We start from the raw sequence: 23,756 nt of genomic DNA on the forward strand, positions 1-23,756 counted from the left end.
CCTGCAGCCTCAGTACTGGGAGAGGAGATCCCAAGATCTTGTTTCAACTTATCAAGAGACCCTGATGGAGAGCAGCAAGATGGAGGACAATTGAGGAAGCTACCAGGAGGCCTGTTTTGTCTTCTGCATGTGTGCACATGAGTGCATGAGGACACAAACTCACATGTCTTCAGTTCACACACACATACACACAGGATTTGTTAGTAAAACCAGTTGTGGTGGTACATACTTGTAATCCCAGCACTTAGGAAGCAGAGAGGCATGAGGGTTGTGAGTTTAAGTCCAGTACGGGCTACACAGGAAGTTCAGACCATCCAAGGCTATACAGTGAGATGTTGTCTTAAGCAAATCATATACTAACTTTAGACTACAGACTTTACAAAGCCCCAGGTAGAGGCCCTGTTTTCTTCATCTCAGACAGAGGTTCAGGCTTATAATTGGACAACGATCCATAACTAACTCCATTTCCAGCTATGATGGGCTTCTCCATTGCCCAGTAGCTCCCAAAAGCCTCTGAATGAGAATTTTAATTAACATGATCATGAAGACTCTATAATACCATGGACATAAAGTGATGAATCCACAGCACTCCTGAGCCCTTGGTTGGTAAATAGAGGTGGAGGGGAGATCTGTTTCCAATTTTAAAAGTGTTATCTGCATTCCTGCCCAATATAAGAAACTGTATCTTGTGCAAAGGAAGGGACCTGAGAAGAAGAGACTAAAAACAGAAAATGAGGAAAGAACAGAATGTGTAGGCGAGAGCAGAATGCTTGCAAACAGAAGGAGATGTCGGTAATGGGCAGACATTTGGTGTTTTGGAGGATTTGCCCTGCTGAAAAGAATGCTGTGAATAAAATTCTGGGCCTATGGACTGCAAATGCATGCCACATTGGGGACAGCAGGAAGTAATAACCTCCCTACTTATGAAACTATAGGAGCCTGGCCTCATTCTTTCATGGACATGTGCGGGGTAACAGCTCAGAGAACACAGCGCTATTGTTGGCATTCTGCCTTAATAACCTCATTTATACACTCATGAAGCAAACCCTTAGTTTTAGAGATGAGTGGTTTGGGAGATGAAGAAGGCCTGATTTTGTCAGCATTTCTACTCTAGAGAAGCGATATCCCATGAATACAAGAAGCTATAATTCTACATAAGGAGTTCCAAAGGCCAGAAGTCTCAGTCCCAAGGCTCCTGTTTCCATATGCCTCCCCTCCTTTTGACCTCCTGAACTGAACTTGAAACTGTCTCACATCTGTTCTCTGCACTGACTCCACACAGACAGTGCTTTCTTTTTTTTCTGGTTTATTTGTTTAGATTATTTCAAACATGCCCCCCTTAACTTTCTTCCAATCTAAACTCTTTGTAAAATGCACAATTTTTACCCTCTTCATATTTGATGTGTTCAAGACCAAACTCAAACTCCTTGCCTAAGAGAGAAGGTTTTAGGGCCTGGTCATGGCCTCCCTCCAAAGCACCTTCCCTGCCTTTCCCATAGCCACCTTCACCTCCCTATGACTCAAAGTAACCTCTGCCTGCTTTGAGGCTCACACCCCTGGCTTCTTACGAACCTTGGTTTCTGTGTCTGGAATGTGTGAGTGCCATCTACTCCTACACTGCCTTCAAGACTCAGACTAAGTATTATATTCTTGGCCAAGTTTCTTCCTTCCACCTCTGTACCCCATAATCTGAGTTAGACAGCCCATCTTTACATACAGCACCCTGTCTGTCAGCATGCCACATCACTTATCTCACTACGTTGCATTTGTGACTCTGCCTTCCTACCTTCTCCCCTGGCTGGATTATAAGAACTTCAGGGATAAAGATTATAAATTATAAATAAAGATTATAAATAAAAGAGGAAGTTGTCCTCAGAGGAACCATTTCAGAGAAAAAGAAGAAAAAATTTTCTAAAGCAAATTGTGGACTGCAGAAATCTTCCATTGTCTGCAGGAGAGGGAGGAAGAATTACTTTGAGGTGTGGATCACAAGGTTACTTGTTGAGCACATCTGAAAGAAACTTTTATCCTGACTTATCAGGAAGAATGATATCACAGTTCAATGTAAATATAAAATGAAAGAAGGAAGCGCAGATGTCTGCAAAACAAGGGAAAGGTGATAATCTAATGTTGCAGGAGTGACATTTACACTGATTCTTAAAAGATGAATAAGAGCTTTCTGGGTGAATGTATGAATTCTTTCTCATTTGCATAAATTAAGATAATGCTAAGTACATTAGAAAATTTGATTCATGTAGAATGCTGGGGCTAAAAGGTAGGCAGTCTAATGAGCACATTTATCTGTAATATACATGGACATAATGTTTTGCATGCCTGCTTAATTACAGCTTGTTTACCACACAGCAAATCACTTGCTTGCCCTAAATAAACCACTTCTAATTTAACTTTATCCCAGGCTACATAAATCCAATTAAACTACAGTTCATACTAGGAAAACTGTTTTCAAAACTCAATAGAGTTGCTTTAGAAATGAATTTTGTGATAATCTGTACACTTTGTGAAGAGACAAAGGAGCATGAACTGACTTAAGCTTAAGAGATCTACATTTTTGGTTCCTTTTCCCTCTTCAGGGTCACACATTTTAATACGACTTATTAGTTTCTAATCTAATAACAAGGAAAACAATAAGTTAACTTTTGTGACTTTTGCATACCAGGAAGTCAAGATATTAGCTTTTATAATTTACTTTTGTAGAATTAAAAGCTAAGGATAGGGAAAAATAAGAAATGATGCCACAAACCCCCAAATTATGAAGTTTAATAAGACAACCATATTTTGACATGTTCATGGATGCTTCTGAACACCGTGACCAGGCTCTTATGGATCACCTTACACTGAGGTGACACTGAGAACCACTATGTAAAGTCAAGCACCTTTGTCACTGTTTGACCGAGATGGAGCTGCAGGTGAAACAAGGTCATCTGTAATAATCAGATATTTTAACTTAATTTTCCTAATGCGTCACAGAGAGTTGCTACTTGCTTATTTATTATTTCCTTCCATGGCTTACCTTGGATTTCAGGACTTCAGGAAATGGAGGGAAGTCGTCTTCATAAGAGCCATTTTGAAGAACAGATTTTCTGAAGCGAACTGTGGACTGCAGAAGTCTTAGATTATCTTCAGGGGAGAGAGGAAGAATTATCTGTGAGACTCACAAGGTTACTTGGGGAGCACATCTGCAACAGACTTTTATCCTGACTTATCAGTAAGGATTTTTTAGGATAATATTGCAGCTCAATATAAATATAAAATGAGTGAAAATTAACCTTTCCTTGAACCGTGTGGACTATAGAGTTCATTATTTTTAAAATATTCACAGATAGGCTGCTTAGAGATAAAAAATGTTTCTAGTAAAGGTACTGCACAGATTTGGCTGTTTGTGAATTAAGTAATTTTTTATTTCTGACTCCCGGGCACACTGTGTTGGAGAAACACATGGAGGAGAAATAAACTGTATAATCACTGCATCCAAGTATATACTTTCAGACATAATTGATTAATGTCTGGAAAACAAATTCCAGGCTTAGATATGTATGTTGTAATGTTTGCTTGATACTGTGTTTCATAAACTATTTGGGTGTGGAAAAAATAATGTGTGTGAGAATGGGAAACATTTGATTTGACTGCAGTCCTTTATGGTTGCTTACATAGATATAAAAAATAAAGATTAAATGTGTGGAGGCAGAGGAAAGTCTGCCACACAGAAGTCTTTGTTCATGTAGTATGTGAGAACTTTGGAACCTTGGGTGTTGCTCTCAATCTTTCAACAACTTCAGAGCACAAAGGACACAGACAATGTCATGAAGGGTTGCATGAGCTCCTAATGATGCTGGACTCTTGGGAAGTTCATCCAGGCAGCCTTCATCACATTGTCTAGTACAAGACCATTCTACTAAAATTTGTTCAGGTGACCATGGGGTTCAAGTAGCAGCAAGAGGATGGCATAATGATACTAGAAATTCTATTTTAATATGAAATCTTAACTAAAACTCAAGTATAAATAGGAAACGATGTTTTAAGAATGCTTCCTTTAATAGGTTACTGTCTTAAGCCTTTAGAAACCGTAAGCAGAGTTGAGAATATCACCTGGTGATCCCCTGGCCAAGTCATCAGTCATATTTCTTATACATTCCAGGTAAGGAAAATATGGACTATTTGATGATATGTTCAAGATGGCTTCTTCAAAATTTTCCAGGATCAGGAGCCTGTAAATTAGAAGAGATGATATAACTAAGCAAAGTCATTTAAGCTGCAATTTGTTGGCTTGAGTTCAAAAACCCTTATGAAACTGGGTCCCCTCTTTCACCAAACTCTGATGTATAAAGGCAACAAACCTCTGAGTGTGTGTTCAGGTGTACATGTGTGTATGAACATGTGTGTGTGTGTGTGTGTGTGTGTGTGTGTGTGTGTCTACCATCTCAGTCATAAGGCTGATTCTCTATTCTGTGGCTTCTTCCACTACTATCTACTGTTGCATTTTAAGTAACAAAGAAAAGATGAATGTTAATACCTGTATTTTATCAAAATTCTAGTGGGTGCAACTTCTCATAACACAGGGATATTAAAGAATATTAATGAGACTTCTGGATGTTTAAATGTGGGCTAACAACACTGGGTCCCAAAGGAACATTAAAAAGAAATATGCTAATGCTACAAAATGTCTCCAACTTGGCAGCAAAAGCACACTTTATTGGTCATATGGCTATCATTTAATTATAGTTCGTGTCATACACAGATTTTTCTTTTTAATTTTTTGTCTGGCAATGGAGATTGAATCCAGGGCAACTAGTATGGCAGGCAAGGGCTCTACCATTGAGCTACTTGGCTAGATTCTTAAAATTATATTTATTTATTGTGGGGAAAGAAGAGGTGCATAGTAGGAAGAAAATTTGTTGGAGTTGGCTCTCTCTCTAACATCTAGGCCCCAGGGATGGGACTCATGTCATCAGGTTGTGTAACAAGTGCCTTTACTCACTGAGTCATTCTCCTGGATCACAAAGTTTTGTTTTAAAAGCACTCATTCTAAAAGCTCTTGTTTAGGTATTGCCTTGAATAGAGACTGTGGAAAATGTCGTGTTTAGGTACCTTGGATCATTAAGCTTTAGATGGTTTGCTTCATCATTTATCAAAGCCTCCTTGTAATTGATGCCATTTATCAATTCACAAATAAAGGACCAAAAAGTATAAGCTTAGACTAACGTGTATGGTTTAAATAAAAGGAACCATCTTTAGGTTGATTTCCAAATCAAATCACCTTATAATTAATCATAACCCAACAGGAATAGGATGGCTAACATTACCTACTTCACTGTACAGATTAGCCATAGAATGCCAAGTCATGCCTGCAGGTAAGTTTAATGTTCTGTCACTCAATCCATGGTAAAAGACAGTCAAGGTCATAAGAAAGACCTTATCAGTGTAGAAAGAAAGAATTAAGAATGAAAAGAAGGAAAGAAAGAAGGAAGGAAGGAAGGAAAGAAGGAAGGAAGGAAGGAAGGAAGGAAGGAAGGAAGGAAGGAAGGAAGGAAGGAAGGAAGGAGACACAGAGAGTCTGGGGGAGAAAGGAAAGGATTCTGAGCCATTGTTTTGGATATATGGCAGCATTAGTGGAAACGGGAAGCTGTATTAGAAGATGCTAGGGATAAACCAAAAGATAAGGTTTAGAGACACAAAATGTCAAACAAAAGACAAACAAAATTATGGAAGTATCTACAAAAAATCGTGTGTCTATTATTTGGTGGTGGTGGTGGTATTAAATAATTAACTTATTTTATTCCTTTGTAGTAGCAAGTACAGGCTTCAACATGAATGTGTCTCTTGTGCACACCTTGAAGGAATGAGCCATTTAATTTTGTATTCCACTCTTTGCTGATCCTGGTAATGTCTACATCACAGAATAACAAACGTTTGCATTTCTGTGCATCACTGAGTAGATACATTCATTTGTGAAAGAGCTGTAGGAAGTTGCAGATAGTAGCCATTAAACCTGTGTCAATGAGGCATCTCTGGATGGCTTCACATGGAATGGTGTCAGTGGGAAGACTCCCATGGTTCTATCCTTTCTGAACCATCCCTCTCTGTGTTTTCCACTACTGGAGGTACAACACTGTAGAGGCAGCTTCCCCAGGCAGCAGTGTTCAGTAGAAGTAGAACAAGAGACTTGCAGTGTCTTCAAGCTCGTAAAAGACAACATTCCAAGTGAGCCACAAGTATCACATAATCCCATCACTTTTGTTTGTAGAAAGCATTAGTGCCAACTTTTTAAATAAATTTAATATATTCAAGAATTCACACTACATGAACATGCCACTGTCTTGTCATAAACACCTCATGAGTCCTTCAAGCCACTCATTTCAGATCCTTTATACAAAATCCTTTTTTTTTTTTTCACTAAAGTGTTTACAATAAAAGATAGGCTATGGATACACGCACCCATATGTGTGTGCACACACACATAAATTTAAAAAGACATTAGAACACGAATAATGATGGGGAAATATGAGAAGAATAATATTGAGTAGTTGTTATTAGAAAAAGCTAAACCAAAAGCCTTATTATCTTGTTCCATCATCGCCATGGTGTAATTATTTTAAAAGGGAAATAGAAAGCTCGAAGAAACTCCTTGATTTCATCAATCATGACAAGCACCATCTTACAGGTATTGAATTCCTTCTAATAAACTGACAGCAACTGCTGAGGAATTTGCCAGACAGAAGTGCTGAGTGTTGTCAATGCTATGCATGTCGGCAGGCTCTGGTAGGGATACCTAGCATCAGCAATAAGGATCTACAGTGTCAATTTAAAGTTTTTTTTTTAAATAGTATTATATATGATGGCTATCTAGGAAGTATACCAAAAGGCCTAGGTATCTGAAACATGACAACTGAGCTAAAGTGAGACAGCCCAGGAATTCTGTGAGAGAAGCACCTAGCTCAGCTGGCACAGAGAAGGGGAGAGATGGCAGGAAAAACAGGAAGTGGGTTTTGCCCAGAATTTATCCTTGGTTAGAGAGCTTTCTATTAAATTTTATCTTAGAAAAAATGGTTAAAATAGGTATTTTTGTTGCTAATTTGGTTTATTTTAAGTGGGATATAAAAACAAAAACCATGCACAGTTTTGAGCTACAATGCAGTATTTCAACATGTTTACATTATATAATGTTTAAATGATTTTTAAGCATGTCTGTCTTCTCATCGTTTATTTCTTCACAGCAAAAGCATTCAAAAATCCTTTCTTCTAGCTTCTAAAAATATTTTTATTTTATTTATTCTGGATGTGATAGTGCATGCCTTTAACCCCAGCACTCAGGAGATAGAGGCAGGCCAATCTCTGTGAGTTCAAGGCCAGCCTGGTCTAAATAGCGAGCTATCTGCCAGATATGGCTACACAGTAAGACACGTCTCATTTTTTAAAACTTTATGTGTATGGGTGTTTTGCTTGCATGTATGCCAGTACACTACATGTGTTCAGTTGTTGTGGCAAACAGAAGAGCACATTGGATTCCCTGGGACTGGTGGTGCTGATTGCTGTCAGTTGCCATATGAGTGCTGAAAATGCAAATTGGGTCCTCTGAAAGAGCACTCAGTGTTCTTCACTGCTGAGCCATCTTTCCGGTCTCTCCTTCTGCTCTTTGAAATGTGCAGTGCATCACTGCTATATCTAATCACTACATCTAGTTAGTATGCAACAACACTGTGGAACTTCATAGCTCTTCTCCAACTGTGTTTTAGGACCATTGAGCAGCTTCTCCTTTACTTTTTACTCTTAGATTTTGCTTGTGCAAATTTTCACTGGTCTTTGGGGCAACTAAATTCTGAGCACTGCAAAAACATTATTTATCAAGCTAAAGCAACCTTTACCTATAAGACCAATTAGTCTCTAAATTTACCTTGAGCTACATGTATTCAGCTAAACCTGATACTACAGGGAACTGCTTGCATTCCCTATCCTAATTATTAGTTCCTTTGAAATCTGCTCACATTTATGATCGTTAGATACCATGGCCACTGCCATCATTTCCTGGGAAGTTCAAAATTAAATGATTTGTATTTTTTTCTTACTGGGAGCAGACAAATTTTGCATTATCTTGATTAGGCTTTAAAGTATTTTGACTCTTGAAAACTCAAAAGAATCGGCAATGTAAAAAATCTGGATGTTGCTATGGTATCGAATTCTGCCTGCTAACATTCTAATTGCCAGGGTGATAATGAGCCTAGAAGGTGCCATCTTTGAGGGCAGAACTCTTGTGAATGGGATTGGTGGCCAAAAGAAGTAGCCTTGGAAAGGTGTCCTTCATGGTCCAGGAAGTAGGCTCTTCTCTTCTGCTCCCTCCATGATGCTGGGCTCACCCAGAAATGTGAAAAATAAGCCTCCATCATTTATAATCTGCCCTGTCTATGGTATTTTTCTACAGGAACTGAACAGGCTAAAATAGATACTTATATATTTTTCAGAGAGAAAGACCTTATGAATCTGGAAACAAGTTCCCACAAGACTCTGCTCACAGGCACTGAGTCACCCTTCCAGACACAGCAGGTTGCATCAGTCTTACAGCCTTAGAACAAGAAGAGTTCTTCATGTTGTGCCATCCAAAGCACATTGAATACTACTCCCAAATTGGTCTCAACTTCAGTACAACTTGATAATGTCCTTTGACTCTACTGTTGCATGGTTTTCCATGCTGATAAGATAGTGGGGTTTATAAATACTTTTGTTTATTCAGTCAGTTAACACACAATTTGAAAACACAACTTACTGTGCAGCCAGACTGCTTGGAGACAGTGTCTGTTTGTCATCATCACTCCACAGGTGCGTTGAATTGTCACCTACAGCAAGGACACATAGGTAAACATAGAATGCTTTCTTTCAAAGACACTTTACTCCTCATCCCCCACTCCCCGACAAATCACCTCTAGTCAAATTAGTAGTGAAAATGCAATTTTTTTTGCAAATGATATTCATGTTACTTTTGTTGGGAATATTTACCCAGTTTATGGAATTTCTAACAGTTACTAGAAGATTTCTTACAACTTGTCATTCACATATTAGATGACCACATTATTTTGTCTTGAGACCTTTTTTCATAGGTAATTTTCAGACACCATAATGAAGATTGTGAACCAAGCAATTTGTTAATCAAGGGAAACCACTTGCACTCCAATGTGTCATTGACTTTTTTTTTCTTTCTGTGCCCGTCTCCAGCCTCCTTAATTGGATGCTTCAAATATAGACCTAGGAAACGGTTGGCATCACTAATCTGTATTTTCTTTCAGAAAACAGGCAGTGATTACTGGGCCCAGTTATGGCCAATGTAAATAGGGTTGTGTAGTTATCTCAAACAAGAAGGTGCAGAGGGTGGAGGGAAACTACTAAAGCCCGATGTAATGAAACCATATGTGAAGAGAGTCCCCACCTCCCCTGAGGTTAAAAAAAATCACTGACTTTGCTTTGTTGTGTCAGTTGGATTGTAAAGAGGAAGCAGATGTAGAAACAACATGAAAAACTGGAAATGGAAAAATCTTTAAGCAGTCATGGCAAAAATGAAAACATTAAATTCAGGGCTTTAAGCCACCTCGCTTAGGAAGACTATCAGCCTCATCCTTGGATGCTGCTCACAGTGGGCCAGCATGCTTGGACACGGTCATTATTATAGTGGCCTCACTGTTTCCATAAGGCCTTAAATTGGCAAATTTACTGGTTCTCCTATTGCTTCCAAGTCATGTGTCCTACAATCTTGTGAAAATATTTTTGTGCAAAACTCTACAGAATCCGTAATTGTTTTCTGTTTAGTGAAATAAATGTATACATAAAAGAATATCCCGGAATTTGACCTCTCCCCCGCTGGTCCATTCGTGTCTAAGTTGGCTTGGCCTCTAGTATCTGTCAGAGTGGCCTTTTCAGTTTTCCTGTTCAGTGGAGTGAATTTTCTGAGGTATCTCCAAAGGGCAATTGAATATTATTGTCCTATCTATAGAACATGTATCATCGAGTTAAAAGATCAGCAACAGAGACACCCAGAATAAATAGCCCAATCAGTAATGTTGATACTATTACCTATTAATATCTATATATTGAAAAATTAAGAACAGAAATCTATTGAGATTTATGGGGTTTTCCCCCAATGGAAAGGTATGCAAAACCATTTTCCAAGGTCTCTCTTGCTCATTTTGAACGTCTGTGTGAGGCTCTCAGGAGCTTTGTTGACATTTGTACATTATCTGGTTATGAAGTACCTCTTTTTCATCAAGCCATTAAAGTGAATAACTAATAGAAATTAACTTTGTGTTATCAGCGAGCCTTAACCCCAAACTTAAACAGAAACATTTCCCTCCATCAACTAAGCTATAAAGTACTGTGGAAGAAATACTCTCATCATTACACTAAACAGACCAAAATAAATGGGAAAATGTTAAAAACATTAAAAAAATCAAGATTTTATTTATATAGCTTTTGCAGAATCAGGCATGTGTAAAATGGTGCCCATAGACATCGAGATAACCCTTTTGCACCAGCAAAGTTTTTTGTAATTATTATTACCTTTGGGGTGGCATACAAAGAAATGGACTTTGTTGTGGTATTTTCGACTTTTCACATTTATTTATATTTCTCATGCATACTGCACTATGAGTGTTGAGAGCAGAAGTCAACTTTGAGAGTTGGATTTCTACTTCTGTCTGTGGGTCCTAGACTGAAATCATGTCATCATTCTGGTCAGCAAGTATCCATTTATCCATCTGCTGGCCCTTCACTGTGACATTTTCGTGTGTGTGTGTGTGTGTGTGTGTGTGTGTGTGTGTGTGTGTGTGTGCATGCTTGCATGTGTGAGTACACACACACACACACACACACACACACATATATAGTAGGTGTGTAAATATTTATATCATTATACTTTGTGTGTGTATGCATGCTTGCATGTGTGAGTAAACACACACACATACACACACATACACACACACACACACACACACATATGTGTGTGTAGTAGGTGTGTAAATATGTATCATTATTCTTTGGACCTATTTACTGTCCACTGCTTTACTTCACTCTCTTCTTTCTCCTGCTTGTTGAACCCTTCCATCCTTCCAAATAGCACCCTTCTGCTTCCATGATACACATCCCACTACTCTCTCTTATTTTCCACCCCCTTTAGAATCTTTCTTCTTTTTCATAGCCTCCTTTATAGTTTTTTCTTTCTATTATCTATCTATCTATCTATCTATCTACCTACTTACCTGTCTCCTAAATTTAAATATAGGCTCCATATATAATGGTAACCATGACATTTGTCTTTCTGAGCCTGGCTTATTTAACTTAACATAATGCTCCCTAGTTGTGTGAGCCTTATTTTCTCTATCCATTCTTGTATTTATGGACATAAGGCCTATTTCCATATCCTGGGTATTATGAAGACTATGAGTAAACAATGATGTGCAAAGACGTCTGTGCTGTGCTGGCTGGAAGCCCAGGAGGATTGCTTTGCTTTAATAGTCAGCTTTTAATTTCTTATTTATCATTGCACATGTGTACAGTATATGTGTGCGTGTGGGTGTGTGTGTGCCATAACATACATGGGGAAGTCATCAGGCTTTCAAAGCAAGTGCTTCTCCTGAAGCAATTTTGTCCATCCTGTTTTCTATATTAAAAATACTGTTTCACTGGATCATGACTTTGCAAAAAAAGCACATGCCCATGATTCACAAAACTGACCTCTGCTCCCGAAACTCACTCTTCACACAAGTAACTACTAGAGCTTAGTATCCAGAGTCCAGGGACACCAGATTGAGCAGAGTACAGAATTAGACCCATTAAAACAGAGAGGGGAGAAAAGACCATCTCCGTGTTTTCATGACTGATGTGAAGGCTTCTGAAGATGCCCTAAGTGTGCTTCTAAGTCAGGCTGGATCAGAGACACGTCATAGTGAGGAGGAAGTGAGGTATAGGGATGCCATGAGATGTGTCGTGTGGGAGGAAGATGGCATGGCATGTCACACCCCATCAGTGGCAGGAGATAAGAGTAGTTCTGTTCTCTGATGACACAGATACGGGTGTGTCCCAATGAGAAACTATGTGCCCTAGTGTGCTGTGTCTCTGAAAGGAAACATGAGTAAGGTCATCTATAAAAAACAGTCTATGCTAGAGAGGATGTGGAAAAAGAGAAACTCCCCTCCATTGCTGGTGGGAGTGAAAACTTGTACAACCACTTTGGAAATCAGTATGGCTATTTCTCAGGAAAATGGGAATCAGTCTACCTCAAGATCCAGCAATTCGTCTCTTGGGCATATACCCAAAGTATGCACACTCATACAATAAGGACATATGTTCAACTATGTTCATAGCAGCATTATTTGTAATAGCCAGAACCTGGAAGCAACCTAGATGCCCCTCAACTGAAGAATGGATAGAGAAAATGTGGTACATTTACACAATGGAGTATTACTCAGCTGAAAAAAATCAATGGAATCTTGAAATTAGCAGGCAAATAGATGGAACTAGGAGAAACCATACTGAGTGAGGTAACCCAATCACAAAAAGATAAACATGGTATGTACTCACTCATTTTTGATTTTTAGATATAGAACAAAGGATCGGTAGTCTACAATCCACACTACAGAGGAGCTAGGAAACAAAGAGAACCCAAGAGAAGACTGCATAGTCCCTCAATGAAGGGGATGGGGATAAGAACCCCTGACCAAAGTGGGAGCCCAGGGGCAGGGAGAGGAAGGAGAGCCTTCATCCTGTTGCTGTTTGAAGCAGAAACAGACACCCACAGCTAAGCACTGAACCACACTACTGAAATTCAGTTGTGAAGAGGAAGGAGGGATGACCAGCTAAGACGGGGCTGGAGAGACCTGCAGAAACAGTGGACCTGACCTACTGATAGAATGGAGACCCTAGTCATAAAGCTGGGGAAACAGCAATGGACCAAACCAAGCCCTCTGAATGTGGGTGTTAGCTAGGAGGCCAAGACAGTCTATGAGACCTCTAGTGGTGGAGCCAGTCTTTATCCCTAGAGCACAATGGACTTTGGGAGCCCATTCCCTATGGAGGGATACTATTGTAGCCCAGAGACAGCAAGGAGGGTCTAGGCCCTTCCCTAAACGATTTGACAGACTTTGAAGGTCACTGGTGGGAGGCCTCACTATCCCTAGGGAGGAGTGGGGGAGGTGGGGGTGGGTTGGGGGGAACATGGGAGGATGGGAGGGTGAGGGAATGGGGGGGATGGATATGTAAATATGAGTAGTAATTAAAGAATAAAAAAAAAAAGAAAAAATGTTGAAGGGACCTAGCTTTAGAATAGATAGATCCAGGGTCCACTCACAGACTGGCCTCTTGCTGGTGGAGAGACCCATATAAAGTCAGCATCCTTGACTGTAAATTGGGATAATATCTTAGAATTGTTTTGATAATAAAATCATTTAGTGTTGACACAGACAGTAGTACAATTATTTTCTTCATTTGAAAGCGTGTTGCTGTGAGAGCAACAGGAGACCTCCAACTCCACTATGAGTCACCCTCTCTGACTCAAGTGAATGTAAAATCTAGGTAACAAGTGCATGCCCTTCAAACACACAGCTAGAAAGCACAATGACTACAGATGTGGTGACCGGGCAGAGGTGGCAAGTGTCTACACTGTGGTCAGAGACTGTCATGTAGATGAATTAGCTTCACTGGTTTCAATTTGAGTTTCCTGGAGAATTCCTAGAACTAGCTGTGGAAAACCTTCAAACCATGAAATTTCTGTTCAAGCAGGTAGGGGCCTGGAATTAATGGCTAGGGAAGTAGAGTTGAATGCATCCACACTGCTATCACACTGCTACCACAATGCATTGGACTGATGACCTTACATTTAATAACAAAGAGGAGTTAAACACATCCAAATTTTCAGATAAAAATACCTTTTCTGGTTGCATTTTCTAGTCACCTTGACTACCCAAAGGCATGCTTTAATATTTTCTAAAGTTGTTAGCATAGTCATAGGTATAAATCTTAGCCATTGTTAAACATGGAAATATAGAAAACTGAGCTACATTCACCAGGAAAGGGTTTTGCTGTCACATTAGTAAGGAGTATTGTTTACCTCTGGCTTCTAAAACATGGATAAGCTTTTGTCTTTGGGGAAGGAAATCTTAAGTGGATCACTTTGATTTATATTATTATTATTATTATTAGTTATGTTATTATTATTAATTATAAGGCATAAGTCCAAAGATGAAAAAGGAGAACGATCAGAGAAATGTAAAGTTCTCAAGTCTTTAAAATGAGAGTACTAAAAACAAAAGAGGAAATAATTAGCACACTGCCCGGTTCTCCAGCCCAGACTTTTAAGACAGTAAATCTCTTCCAGTGTTCATAAAAACATTAACATTAGAAAACAATCAACTGTGCAAGACAGCCATTAGTTCTGTAGCTGTAGATAGAAAATGTCCCTTTACCATCAGACACTGGTGTCTAAGCATGTCGGACTCAGCACTAAGAATTCTTCACAGGCTCCTAAAACCTGTTTCTCATAAGGCACCTGAGACAATACAAGGAACAGTCAGCTTTTCATCTGATGCTTGCAAGTTGCTTACTTTAGAATCCAAAGCAGAAGTCTACTTGTTTTAAAACTGTAGACAAGAAATGCAGGCAAATGCAGACAAGAAGGCATACTTCTGAATTCATTCAGAAGAGGGAAATGTTAACCTGTGTTTGCTTGCGAAGTAGAGATTTGTTCCTCGTAGCTCTAAACCTTTGTGTGTGCCTGTGCGTGTCCACCCAACTGTCTCCATGTGATTCCTGGGTAATGACATTCTATATATTCAAAGGTGACATTTTCTAACTCTGTTGCAACATGCTATAATTTGTCATAGTGGGGTGAGTAACTTTTACTGACAGATTATTTATGCTCTGGTATCTACCATATATTTTCAAGAGGTTGGATGAGTATATATTTTTATCATTGAAACATTCTGTCTGATTTTTTTAAGTCAAGTTCAGAAATGAGGTCCAATGCCAGGTATTGTGGCCAATGATTTTAATCCTGACACTTGGATGGCAGAGAGAGGCCAGTTTAGTCTATATAATGATTTCCAGAACAATCAAAGTTACATAGTGACACCCTGTCTCAAAAAGAAAAAATAAACAAAAAAGGACACAAATCTGATAATTCAGTTTAGGAATTTGTTCCAAAGAGTGATAATAGAAATCTATTTGTTATTGCTTGCTATCTGATACTCATTTTCTATTTCAAGCATGAAAATAAGTTTGCAAGGTAAGAGGGCTCATTTTACATAAAGAAAATTTCTGGAAACTCATCCCCTTTAGGACAATGGTTTCCTTTCACATTTCAACTCAAGGCATAGACTTAGAGGCAGCATAAATCCTCATCTTGGAATAACACTGTATATATGTGATTCCTCAACTGTCCTCTGCTTCATTTTTCTGATGGGCTTTGTGAAGCTGCATTTAATCCACTAAGATGAAAATACAATACCTTGTGCTGGGGAGTCCAGAGTGTTCAGCAGATGTTTAACAGACTTCTGGAGGGTGCTGAATCCTTCGTCAGTGTGAACACGTGGGTAAAGCTTCTGCACTACCAGCAGCACCCTAATTAGTAGAGAAACAAATTAAAACAGATTGTGTTGCAGGGCTTACAGACAGAAACAAAAGGTTATCCAAGGAGAAAATGCCTACAGTATAGAAAATGATTCCTATAAAAGACAAGATGATGCTTTTGTAATTTAATTACCTCATTGTCTATTCATGCACAAAATCCCCCAACATTGTTCTTGAACCAGAACAGAGAACTTTATGTTTCCAGAATTGTAAAGACTTGTACTCAAGGACCTTGCAAGGAGGGAGCAAAGGTCTTGTCAAGTGCTTGGTTTTTGGTTTTTCCTGTTAAGAATTATAAACAAGTGGCTAGGAAAAAGCAACCCACACTAAACTGAAACCTTTTTTTAATTAAAGGAAAAAATTAAATGCTAGAAACTATTTTTGTTAAAAGTCAAGCCTAGATGTAGTTTGAGGAGTAATTATTACATAAGCATGTCATATATATATATATATATATATATATATATATATATGAATATTTTGCTAAAGAAATTATGTTGTTTTAAAAAGCAGATCTTGTATTAATTAAGATTGTGTTTTGTCCCTTTAGTGGCCCACAGGCACTACTCCAAACACAGCTCAAAATTCGTCTCAAAACACCAAGCACTGGCTTTCTATGAGTTATGTAACCAATAATACGGGCAGTAGCACTGGGCACAGAAAATCAGCAATTTGCTTTTGCTTGAGTTTGTTCCTTGTTGGCAAGGAACAACTAATTATTCAAGAAAATTCCTTTTGTCCCGCTATGGTCGTTAATTCATTTCAAAAAGAGATGTGGCTATTGCATAATGATGTCTGAATCTCACAAATGTGGTTTTTATAGCAACAATCAGAGATGAGTCAGCATTTAAACTTGAGCAGCAAGTGCCTTTACCCTTGAGCCATCTTGCTTGTCTCCAGTGCTTTGAGTATTAACTCTTTGCCATTGAAGAATTGATGCAGCACAAATTAGCCACTAGTTTCTTTGTAGACAGAGTTTCTGTTCTGCCTAGTCCTATCATCCTTCAGTCCCAAATAAACACATAGAGGCTTATATTAAACATAAATTGTTTGGCCAATGGTGTAGGCTTCTTACTGGCTAGTTCTCTCTTAATTATTAACCCGTAACTATTAATAAATGTATTTATTCATTGCCTTATCTTACCAGAGAATGCCTGGACCTGTTACTCCTTCAGCAGCTACATGGCATCTCCCTGGTGGCTTCTCTCTGCTTCCTCTCCCCAGAATTCTCCTCGTCCGGTAGCCCTGCCTATACTCCCTGCCTGGCTACTGGTCAATCAGTGTTTTATTTCTCAACCAATGAGAGAAACATGTATACAGAAGGACATCCCCCATCATCTCATGCTGTCCGCAACCCAAGAGAGTGCAAGCCAGCCCCTCTACCTTATAATGGGTCACATCTGAACCTTAAACCACCACAAGTTTACTGGCAAGGCAAAATGCCACTACAATTCTCTTTACCAAATATCTCACCAGTAAGCCAAATGCTTTCTCCAGCACTTGAGTCAGTGTGTGAATACAGATGTTTAGAGCATTCTAAAATGCTTTTAGAATCTTTAACATTTTTTAACTGAGATCTGTTTAATCTTGGTCACCTAGATATGAATGAAAGCTGAATTGTAAGTATCTCTTGGGTGATTTCTAGCATATATAGTTTATATAGTCTGTATGATATAGATATGCATACCTTATGTGTTCATGTAGTTTTAAATTTTGGTTTTCCAATGCTCCCATGAAGTTAATTTGCTATGCCTTACTTTGCAGATGGATACAGTTTCAAAAGTTCAATAACTCGCCCAGGTTATCTATCTGGTCAGTAATAAGCAGAACTGGCCTGATTGATTTCAAAATCTCCATGTGATCTCTAGCATAGAAACTACATCAACACAGTGGGGAGGAGGGAGACAAAAGAATTCACAAACAGAACCACAGTCACTGCCGATGTATTAACCCATGTGTGCTTAGACGTGTTAACCCAGGAGTACAGATGTACTGTCATCTTCTGCCTTCTCTGTGTAACAGTCAACATTTGGGCAGTTTTATGCTTGCTCCAAGAACTTACTGCTTCCATTGGTGGTTCAGTAGTGTAATTCTAGTCTGCCTGGTTCTTAATCTTTGTCTCTGGACTCTGGTAACCATGGACACCAGATGTGTGGGCTTCATGTTATAGATTTCAGCTAATTTTCACCCAGTCTCGCTCCTTGACCTGACACACATGATCTACTGTTTCAAACTCAAAGAATTAATGTTTGGCAGTATCATGACAACCAGCATCATTGTTACTAATATTTTTATTAAACAACTTATTGGTCAGCAGACTAAATTTTTTCTAGCAAAGTCAAATACTTGTGACGCTGCCTCTCATCCTCTCTGAAATACTTTGAATCACAGATCAAGTTATATTTACTCTATTTTATAGATTTGCCCCATTATTTGTCATATAAAATGGAAAGTATTCAAAACAAGTTGCTGTCTACATAAGAAAGATTTTTCTAAAAGTTTTATGACTCTTATTCCAGTGTAACCTTTTCCTCATAAAAGCTGGGAATCATGTATGGCCTTTCATATGCCCTTCTGAGATTGCCCATTTCTGCTAATTGTTCTTCTTATATAAACAGCCTAATGTGAGGCGGGGTTGGCACATGTCTTTAATCCCAGCACTCAGAGGCAGAGGCAGGTGGATGTCCATGAGTTCGAGGCCAGCCTGGTCTTCAGAGTGAGTTCCATAACAGCCAGAGATGTTAAAAAAAAAAAGAAAGAAATACTGTCTCAAAAAAGCCTAATCTGATTTGAGTGCACAGATCACAACTCAAAAAAAAAAATAGAGGTTAAAAAAAGGAAATGAACTATCTACAGGGCCACTTGTTCCTTTAACAAAGAGTAAAAAGAGGCAATGAGACAATAATTTGGTGGTGAAAACTTTGAGGAAATTGTGGCTTTTAAGGGCATTGCCAATTTAGTAATAATAATAATAAAGATTTTACTTTAAAATGGTATTCCACTAAAAATCTGAAATATTTGGTTTTTGATTTTCTAATAATCACCTTTCAAAAAGCTAGGAGAAACCACATTAATTTTAATACAGACTTCTATTTAACTGAAAACATAAAATTTCATCATTTGGTATTTAGTATTCAGTATGAAAATTAATAAAACATTGGAAATCTTTTATTGTACTGCATCTTCAACCTTCACACATATTTTACACAAACAAAGAACCACCTCAGTGCTGGTTCATTATTAGCATAAATCTTTGCATCATATTCTTTCCGTTTTCAAGTGAAAGTGCTTTATTTTGTAAAATCAGGAAGTGCAAGCATTGCTCTTAGAAGGTATTGATTCTATACAGATGATTGTGTATGTAGTGGTGTGTGTCAAAGAGACAAAGTGAGGCAACCCGTGTGTAAGTTTGCAATTACACATGTCCACGCACATAGAGCTGGGGACCAGAAGAGGATATTAGGATGTCTTCCTCATCATCTTTACCTTATTGCACTGAAACAAGACCTCTATGCAAACTGAACTCAGCTAGGCTGACTCCTGGAATCCTCTGTCTTATCCCCCAGTGATGGGATCACAGGTATGCACAGTTAAGTCAAGATATTTATATTAGGGATTTAAACTCAGGTCTTTATTCTTGTGTAGCAAGTGTTCTTCTCCACTGAGCCATCTCTGTAGACTTAAAAATAACTGTTTTTAAAAGAATAATTTAGTGTAGCAATGAATTAAAAGTTTTCTAACGAAGTTAAAGAGTGATCAGATCTAAGTTGCTACCTACTGGCATAGAGCTGTTGAAAATTAAAGTATTGGCATCCCCTTTTTAAGATTTATTTTTAACTATGTGTGTGAGAGGGTACTAGGCACACATTAGTGAAAGTGTCCCTGGAGACTAGAGGAAGGTGTTGGATCCTCTGGTACAGGAGTTATAAGTGATTATGAACTGCTTGATGGGGTCCTGGGAACCAAACTTAGGTCCTCTGTAAAGAGCAGTATGTACTCTTACCCTCTGAGCTGTACCTCTAGCCCCAAGCTGTTAGCATTCTTAATTGGGATGCTTTACATCCTGTTTAAATTTCATTAAGCTTACAGGATTTTGATAAAGCAAAATCACACTTTCAAGATGTACCCAACTTGTTTTGGAAGTTTTCTAATGACAAAATTAAGCACACGTTTTAAATTCTTCAATTAAGGCTGAGTTATCAGTTCCTCTGTCACCTTTGCATATGCCAAGTATCCAGACACTCGCACCAATAATGATATAGTAGAAATAGCAAATATGTAAATCAATAGAAATTCACTAGATCACTAAGGAAACAATGTTGTTTAGTCAGCTAAAAGTCACATGCCACTCACTTGCAAAAGCAATGAACAGAGCGGGAGGAAAAACTTATAAACCGTATATCTGGTTAAAGATTTACCTCCAAAGCATATGAGTAACTCCTAATGTGACATACTGAAAGTTAAAAAACGGCCAGGGATTTGAAAAGGTATTTCTCTCAAGAGAACAGACAAATGGCCAGATGTTTAGTGAATAAACAAAAGGCAAGAAGTGTTGGTGAGGACCCAGAGAAAGCGAAGCCTGGTCACACAGTTCGTAGGAGCACTAAATGATGCAGCAAGCTCTATAGAAAATGCTGGGGAGTCTTCTCAAAATATTAATCGTGGAACTGCTATATGATGGATCAATCCCTCTTCTGAGTCTATATTTACCCCATGGGAAGTGCTGTAAACGATCGTTGAAATACAAGACGATCCCTCTTTATGTAGCACAGGCTGATCTTGAACTCACTCCCCTCCTACTTCAGCTTTTAAAGAATAGATTCTCTTGACAGTATAATACTGAATTTTTTCATGACACTATGTGACTCTAGAATTTATTTTTTACTGGATTTCAAATATATCAATAAGCTGTTTTGCTCAGTATTCTTTGTATAGATATTTGTTTCCCCTTCAACTTTTAGTTCTTACAAATAAACACTGAGAAAAAAAAGGCATCATACAAACGGGCTCTCGTGTTTGTAAGAAACTATCTAAGCAAAACTAGTGTTCTTCATTGGAAGGTGTGATGCTGTTTGTGTGTCAACTTGATGCACACTGGAGTTGTTTGAAAGGAGGGAGCCTTAATTGAGAAAAGGCATCCATGAGATCTGGTTATAGTCAAGCTTATAGGGCATTTTCTTAATTAGTGATTGATGGAGAGGGCCCAGCCCATTGTGGGTGGTACCATCAAGGGCTGGCAGTCCCCATTCTATAAGAAAGCAGTCTGAGCAAGCCATGTAGAGAAAGCCAGTAAGCAGCAACCCTCCATGGCCTCTGAATCAACTCCTGCCTCCAGGTTTATGACCTATTTGAGTTCCTGTCCTGACTTCCTTTGGTGATGAACAATGATATAGAAGTGTAAGTTGAATAAAACCTTTCCTCCCCAACTTGCTTCTGGTCATGGTGTTTCATTGCAGCAATAGAAACCCTACGACACCATCTGTTGACTTAGAAAGACCCTTTATGAGGGAAGTCAGTCCCATTTAGGTGACTAGAGAAAACTTTAACCAACAAGGCTGTTTTATCCTGAATGATACAGAGCAAACTCCACAGAGACATTTTATTCTTAGTTAGCTCAGTGACATGTGCACAGAGCTTAGGTTGTTCCAAAATGATCCTGAGTTGTTTCTTCTCTCTGCCTCATTCTTGGAAACCCCAGGACACAAAATGATGTGTAGTTCTAAGAAAAGCATTCCTCTTACTTCTCACGGATGCCTGCTGGCCTCAGTGAGCAAATGCAAAGTGTCTTTCATCTTTGCTAAGCTGACACACTCACCTCATTGCTCAAATCTGCAGCAGGATGCCCAAGGACTGTTTTCCCAATGTTTAAATGACCTACCTGACAGTAATTCTCATAGGAGCTATTTTTTTAAGACTTCTTTGTGAACAATTGCATTCCATTTAACATCCCATTAACTTACCTGTTTGCCTTTTGAAGAACACCAAATAGACCGCTCAGTGAGGTGTCATTCCGAAACACATCTGGAAAACTCGACAGAAGCCGCCACACTTCTCTTCGCTGCTGCACTTGGGAGAAGAAAGAGAGTGCCTGGACAAGCCCCTGAAACACTCTCTTCTGGTTGGCAGGGTCACTCGACATCTTCAGAAGTCAAACCACAGAGAAAAAAATGATACTTTGACATTTGTAGTCATGTGGTTTACTGTCTTTGAAAAGACTTTTTTTTTAACTTTATTTTTCACATTCACAGGTTTTTTTTTTTCCTCACTCAGTTTGAAGTCATCTCTCCCTTGGAAAAGCTGCAAACATCTCTCACCATCATTGACTTTTGGCCCCTTAGAATTCCAGATATTAGCATGTTTAAACTTTAATTGACAAAATTATATTAATATAAAATATTTTTAAGTTAGATATTCAGAAGTTAAAGTTAAATTTCTAAATAGAGCTAATTTCTGAATGTTTTTCTTTGGGGGTATTTTATTAGTTTTGGTAATTTAATACAATGTGTTTTCATCCTATTCATCAATACCTCCCACATGCACTACCCCTTTCCTGTCCACCCAACTTTTTGTCTCTTTTTTTCACCCATTAAGTCCAATTTGTGTTGCTTATATATTCTCAAATGTGTGGCCTTTCTCTGGAGTGTGATCAACTCATTCTCCTTCTCCCAGGATCCATCAGTTATCAATACCTCCTCGATTAGGGGTGAGACTTCTCATCCACCCCTCCTCTCCATGCTGGGATTTGGTCTGACCTGAGCTTACACAAGTCTTGTCCATGCTGCTACAATCCCTGTGGGTTCATATGTGCGGCTTCCCTTCTGTGTTCAGATGACCCTCAGAAATTATCTTTTTATTTTCCTTATTATATTTCCTGGGAGGTGCAGGCATATTGCCCCTATATCTTTTACTAGGATGTCTATTTTTGGTGGAGATCCCTTAAAACTAATACATGTGGAAAAGTTAGTGAAATACATTATAGATATATTCATAGCACATGTAGAAATATATTCTCCAACGTACTTACTATTAAACTTATACACTGTAGAGAAGTGTTTCCAGATTCTGTCTCAAAGCTTGGACATTAGTTATGATGAATGGTTAACTGTGAAGGAATCTACCTGATGACCACACCCTATGCTATCAACAAACCAGCAAAACTATGGCTTTTGAAACACATAAATTAGATAGTTCTTTCAGATGCATTTCTTCATTACTGTCTCATCTGGAGCAAGTCTCTCCATAACACCATTCATACCAGTCAAGATGAACCTTCCATATGTCTTAATTTTGATTGATTTTGAACAGTGTAGTTTTTGGACACTCGGAGTACTCTACCTGATGGTAGAGTGAGAAAGATGTTCTCCCTGATTCTGGGGATTTGAGGCAAGCACTCTCCAACCATAGTACAAATTCAAGTATGGTGAGAGATTCATATTATAATTGAGCGATTATAATGCTGATAACCTGGTTCTTTTAGAAACCAGATTACAAAAAGATACATTTTTAAAATTGAAAAGTTCAGAGCATCAAGAGGAAATGTTAAAGTAAGCATGCTTAATGAGTAATTCTGAAATTTAAATTTTTCTCATTGCATGCAGGTTTCATTAAGTTTAGATATTGGCTTCTTGGTTTTCTATTTTTCCTTCATCATTAAGACTAGCATACACAGATGGTCTTCTCTCCAATGTGTAAAATTCGAGGGACAGAGATAAATGATTTCATCAAAAGTTAGCAAACGAAGTTTCATGTCATGAGGAAAGTAAAGACATTACTCATTTTTCTAACTTCTGACAAGAGTATGACTCTTATACTTTAGTTACTAAACTTGCATTCTAACCTGTGTAATCACACTCCCGGGTCTCAGGGAAAGCACTCTTTATTCATCATAGAGTCAAGCTGTTTTTATCTGAGGTATATATACATTAATCATATGTAATATTTCAAGTTTAACAGCAAATCATTTCAATCCTGTACATTTCAATGATAAATAATTGCTACTTAACATTAAACACTGTGTGTAAATGTTTCTGTGGGAGGAAATTATGATAAGAGTCTACAAATATTCCAGTCACTATTTCCCAGTTCAAGTGGGCTACAGTCTTGCTTAATAATTCATAGTGAGCCTGTTTGGGAACTCC

The 23,756-nt window shown here is 38.4% G+C and overlaps 1 protein-coding gene across 2 annotated transcripts in view; it reads right to left on the reverse strand.

Annotated features, from left to right (window-relative positions):
* Abca12 (ATP binding cassette subfamily A member 12) overlaps positions 1-23,756 on the reverse strand; it is a 166,766-nt gene that overhangs the window by 77,652 nt on the left and 65,358 nt on the right. The window contains exons 7-12 of one of the 2 annotated variants that reach the window (XM_035439240.1): positions 21,579-21,757; positions 15,497-15,609; positions 10,069-10,074; positions 8,777-8,846; positions 4,108-4,226; positions 3,032-3,138 (exon numbers count right to left, since the gene is read on the reverse strand). In XM_035439240.1, coding sequence (XP_035295131.1) covers positions 3,032-3,138; positions 4,108-4,226; positions 8,777-8,846; positions 10,069-10,074; positions 15,497-15,609; positions 21,579-21,757 — 594 coding nt within the window. The remainder of the gene's footprint in view (positions 1-3,031; positions 3,139-4,107; positions 4,227-8,776; positions 8,847-10,068; positions 10,075-15,496; positions 15,610-21,578; positions 21,758-23,756) is intronic. The other variant, XM_035439241.1, reaches the window with a different exon arrangement.

This window comes from Cricetulus griseus, chromosome 2, assembly GCF_003668045.3.
Source record: "Cricetulus griseus strain 17A/GY chromosome 2, alternate assembly CriGri-PICRH-1.0, whole genome shotgun sequence".
NCBI classification, from domain to species: domain Eukaryota; kingdom Metazoa; phylum Chordata; class Mammalia; order Rodentia; family Cricetidae; genus Cricetulus; species Cricetulus griseus.